Below are 4,275 nucleotides of genomic sequence, written 5' to 3'. Positions count from 1 at the left end.
GTTTTGTAAAGTCAGCCATTGTGAAATAAAAAACACCCCAAGCATAAGTGATAGCTTTGTATCGTTAGAATCTGAAGAAGTGATTGTCCTTATTCACTCATATGGTGCCATGGTATTAATTATTCGCCCTGAATGAACGTTTGGTTTTGTATTATATAGTAATGGTTTTTATTAATCGAGCAATAAAGATGATCTATCTATCTAAAAAAGGGTTGTGGTTCTAATTTAAACGGAGAGTAAAAAATCCCCAATCCTTTCTAAAGAAGCCCATGCACTACTGTCCTAAAGGGTGCCATTAACAATTTGGTGCAGTTGAAGTACTCCCATAAACTGTTTGCAGATGGGAGAACTGCGGGTTTTGGCATGGCATTCCCGAGAATAAACATGGCCAAATGTTCATGAGACACAAACAGAAACTTCCCTGAGTGTTATGGACAATAGCTGTTTCTTTTTCCCCTTTTCGGGTGTGTTCTTGCAAAACAGTGCCTGGTGGGCCGGGTACCGAGTGGGCCGCTTCAACAGTAATGAAAGCACTTAAAATCACACTGATGGGTGCACTTTCTGGTAGGCTGATCGTCATAGTATTAATAATCCCCTAATTAGGCCTCTCATCTCCACTAACCTCAACAAACCTTTGGTCCTGAGTATATCTTTATAATAATGTAGCAGGGAGAGCTTTGAATTTCCTGTAAAAAAATCTAAACAGATTCTGATCGCTTTCGAGCATCTTTTTAATGGGTACCCAATATTAAAGCAAGTGATCGTGAGACGTATAACAGCATAAAGCTGGTTGCCCCCTTCCAGGTGCAGTGACAGCACATTCTGTAAGGTTTGTGGCTACATCAGCAGCCCTCTATGCCAAAGTACCACAAGCAGGTTTGTGTGGAAAGGCAACAGAGAAGTTTCACTCACACCTTCACACTGCACTATTGCCAGGAAGCCAATGTAGTTCGTTCTCCATCATCTGTTTCAGTAAGGTGAGGGTCACTCCGCATCTCCCACTAACTCGTTCTGCTGTGTGTAGAGATAACCAGTACTTCCTGCTATTCTGATTTAACCATAGATCCAATTTTGCAGTTACCTGTAGGTAGAGTTCTCAAGTGATGGTATCATTCATACATTAACATGCAATCTTTAATCCCCTCTGGTCAGTGGCTCACTGATCTTTCGTACCCTTTCACCTTTGTGCTCATAATCGAAGGGAGGGTGGCATTTAGGTGCATGGAGTTCAGTGCACTCTCACGTTATTAGTTGAGGTTTAGGTGTTTTCAAATGAGGCGATTGTGCAACTGAAGTGGTGGCTCGGATTACAATGTTGTGGCATGTTAAAATTATATAATGCTTGTTTGAAGTTACTGCGGATCTATCATTTCTTCAATAGAGAATCATTTTAGTAAATCTATAAAAGATGCCAACATTGGGAGTAGTAACAGGTAAATAACTTGTGTCATCCTGAAATATTTAACATCAGTTAAAATATGACTTCCCCAAAGAGGCAAATGTACAGAAACGTTTCTTGCATTCAAGTTGGGCAGTAAGATTGTATTAATTAGATGTGGTTTGATCACGTATTGGAAAGAATTAGCAGAGCTAAATAAAATTGTGTTTTTTTGCAGATCTCATATGAAAAGCTTTTTTGTGTGGCAGTACCTCCTGGGCTATCATTACCAGACAACGTTTGGAACCTTACGCAACTCGAACACATAAAAAATACCATAGGTTACAGCGGATTCAGAACTAATTTGGATATACAGTATTTTGCTCTCATCAATCAGTGGTGCCACGATAATTATATTACACCATTTAGTAAATTCTTTCCTTATCTCATTCTGATAAATTCATTAATTATCCTCATCAGCAGTAATTTCTGGTTCAAATTCCCTGGAACAAGTTCAAAAATTGAACATTTTCTTTCAGTGCTGGGAAAGTGCCTAAATTCCCCTTGGACTGCTAAAGCCCTGTCTGCAACGATGTATGAGGAAGTTCCTCAGTCTACAGTAAAGTTTGCCATGTCAAAGAACCCCAGAGCAGTAATGCCTTCCATCTATGCATTGGAAACAGAAAATAAAGCTGGTCCTTCTGGTGGATTACTAGGTACTGTACAAGGGAAAAGCTCTGCTGAAAAATTACAAATGGCTAAAGGGACGTCTCAACTCGACGGAAAAGTTCAGAGCAAGCCTGAAAAAATCCTTGACAAAAAAGAAGGCGAACAAGCCAGAGCTTTGTTTGAGCACGTAAAAAAATTTCGAATTCACACAGAGGAAAAAGATATTCTTTATCAAATGTACAAGAGACAGTCTTTTCTAAGAGTTTTTGAATCCACTGTGTTTATTGTTTACATCTGCCTGTATGTTCCGCAAATGAAACATGTATCACACTGCATTGATGAATTCAATATGACAGGGTTTACAAACTATTACTGTGTTTATGGAATGTGGCGCATGAATACCATGATCTCCACAATGTATGTGCTCTTACTTGGCATTTACACTTGCCTTTGTTTTGTCAACTTCTATTGGATATTTCACAGCAATCTAAAAGAATATTCCTTTGAAAAGATGCGCAAAGAATCGGGCATCGACGATATTCCTGATGTAATCAACGACTTTGCCTTCCTACTTCATCTCATTGACCAATACGATAGACTGTATTCCCGAGAATTTGCAGTGTTTTTGTCTGATGTCAGTGAAACCAAGCTGCTTCAAATGAACTTAAACAACTATTGGACAATTGATAAACTGAAACAGTCCTTGTCTATCGATTCACAGGGAAAAACAGAACTGCATCTTTATATGATGCCTGGTATCCCAAGCCAGGTGTATGAATTAGATGAAATTGAAGTGTTAAAGCTAGAGTCAGTTGACATGACCATCCCCGCAAGTATTTCTAAACTAAAAGACCTAAACGAGTTATGGCTCTACAACTGTAATATAAAGTTGAACACTCAAGCACATGCTTTTCTAAAGAAAAATCTGTTGGTTTTAAAGATACGCTTCTCTTCGCCCCAGGAATTGCCTTTTTGGCTGTATCACATGGGCAAGCTTCAGTGGCTGTATCTGCATGGAAAACTTCAAGGAGAAAGGGGTAGCATCAACTTGCATTCATTTCGTGAATTGAAGCAATTGCAGTTCCTTTATCTTAAGCTCTCAATGGGGACAATCCCCTCCCCTATATTGGAACTTGCAGCCACAGTTACCACTTTAGTAATTCATAATGAGGGTAATAAGCTATTTTCTCTTGCCAGCCTTAAGGTGCTCAAAAAACTACATAACCTGGGGCTTATTCAGTGCAAACTAGACAAAATTCCAAACTTCATTTTCAGTTTACCCGACTTAGAAGGAATCGACTTGGAAGACAACAGTCTCAAATCCCTTGAGGAGTTGGTCAGTTTGCAGCATTTCAGAAAGGTCACTTCTCTTAAATTTTCACGGAACAAAATTACCAGTATTCCCCATCATATTGGACAGATCAGCAACATTGAGAATCTTTATTTAAACAACAATTTGATCACTGTCCTAAATCCTGCCGTTTGTAACCTAAAAAAGCTAAACTACCTGGACATTTCCTTTAATAGCATTCAGCAACTTCCTCATGAGATAGGTCAGCTCCAGGAATTGAAGTATTTAGTTGCATCTAATAATAACATCGCAGAACTACCAAATGAATTGTTCACATGCATTAAACTTGAAAAACTTATACTGTCTCAAAATAAACTTACCAGCTTGTCTCCACTAGTGGGTGATATGACACAGCTGAGGTATCTGGAACTGACTGGTAATCAACTTGAGACCCTGCCGCAAGAATTAGAAAAATGTGTCCATCTCACCAAGGCACGACTCCAAATTGAAAAGGATATTTATGCTACTTTGCCTGTTTATGTACGAGACCAACTACAGGCTGGATCATGGTATGCTTTTACTTAACACACACAAATGCATATACAGACAAAATAAGTGCAGTTGTTTGTCTAAATGAACAAGTTACTTACTTTAGTAACACTTTTTCTAGTCGATACTCTATCTAACTGCAGATTCCTCACCTTTAGAATATCCCCAGGCACCAGACTGGATCTGAAAGATTTTTCAACACGGCCCCTTGACAAGCTAGTAGGTGGGGCCGTGCAGCTTTGTGTCAATTTAGTAATTTTAGTATCTTTTTTCCCTTCTACTGGATCCCCGTTTTATCCAGAAAGATAACATTTCTGCACTCCCTCAGAGTTTATTTAACAACAAGGTTGAGTCCGCCCAGGTGGTATCATCTTACCTGGGTGTGGCT

The 4,275-nt window shown here is 39.1% G+C and overlaps 1 protein-coding gene across 1 annotated transcript; it reads left to right on the top strand.

Moving 5' to 3' along the window:
* The first annotated feature begins 1,970 nt into the window (after positions 1-1,970).
* LOC138293879 (volume-regulated anion channel subunit LRRC8C-like) lies at positions 1,971-3,923 on the top strand. The gene has a single exon (XM_069233177.1). It carries the CDS (start codon positions 1,971-1,973, stop codon positions 3,921-3,923), a length of 1,953 nt encoding a protein of 650 aa, XP_069089278.1.
* The last annotated feature ends 352 nt before the right edge of the window (positions 3,924-4,275 follow it).

Source organism: Pleurodeles waltl, chromosome 4_2 (genome assembly GCF_031143425.1).
Source record: "Pleurodeles waltl isolate 20211129_DDA chromosome 4_2, aPleWal1.hap1.20221129, whole genome shotgun sequence".
NCBI classification, from domain to species: domain Eukaryota; kingdom Metazoa; phylum Chordata; class Amphibia; order Caudata; family Salamandridae; genus Pleurodeles; species Pleurodeles waltl.
The sequence above is the reverse complement of the archived record's forward strand: the minus strand, read 5'-3'. Positions and strand labels throughout refer to the sequence as shown.

Bases quoted from the DNA above. Each gene is read 5' to 3' on its own strand.
- LOC138293879 (XM_069233177.1), top strand. From the start codon at position 1,971: ATGTATGAGGAAGTTCCTCAGTCTACAGTAAAGTTTGCCATGTCAAAG.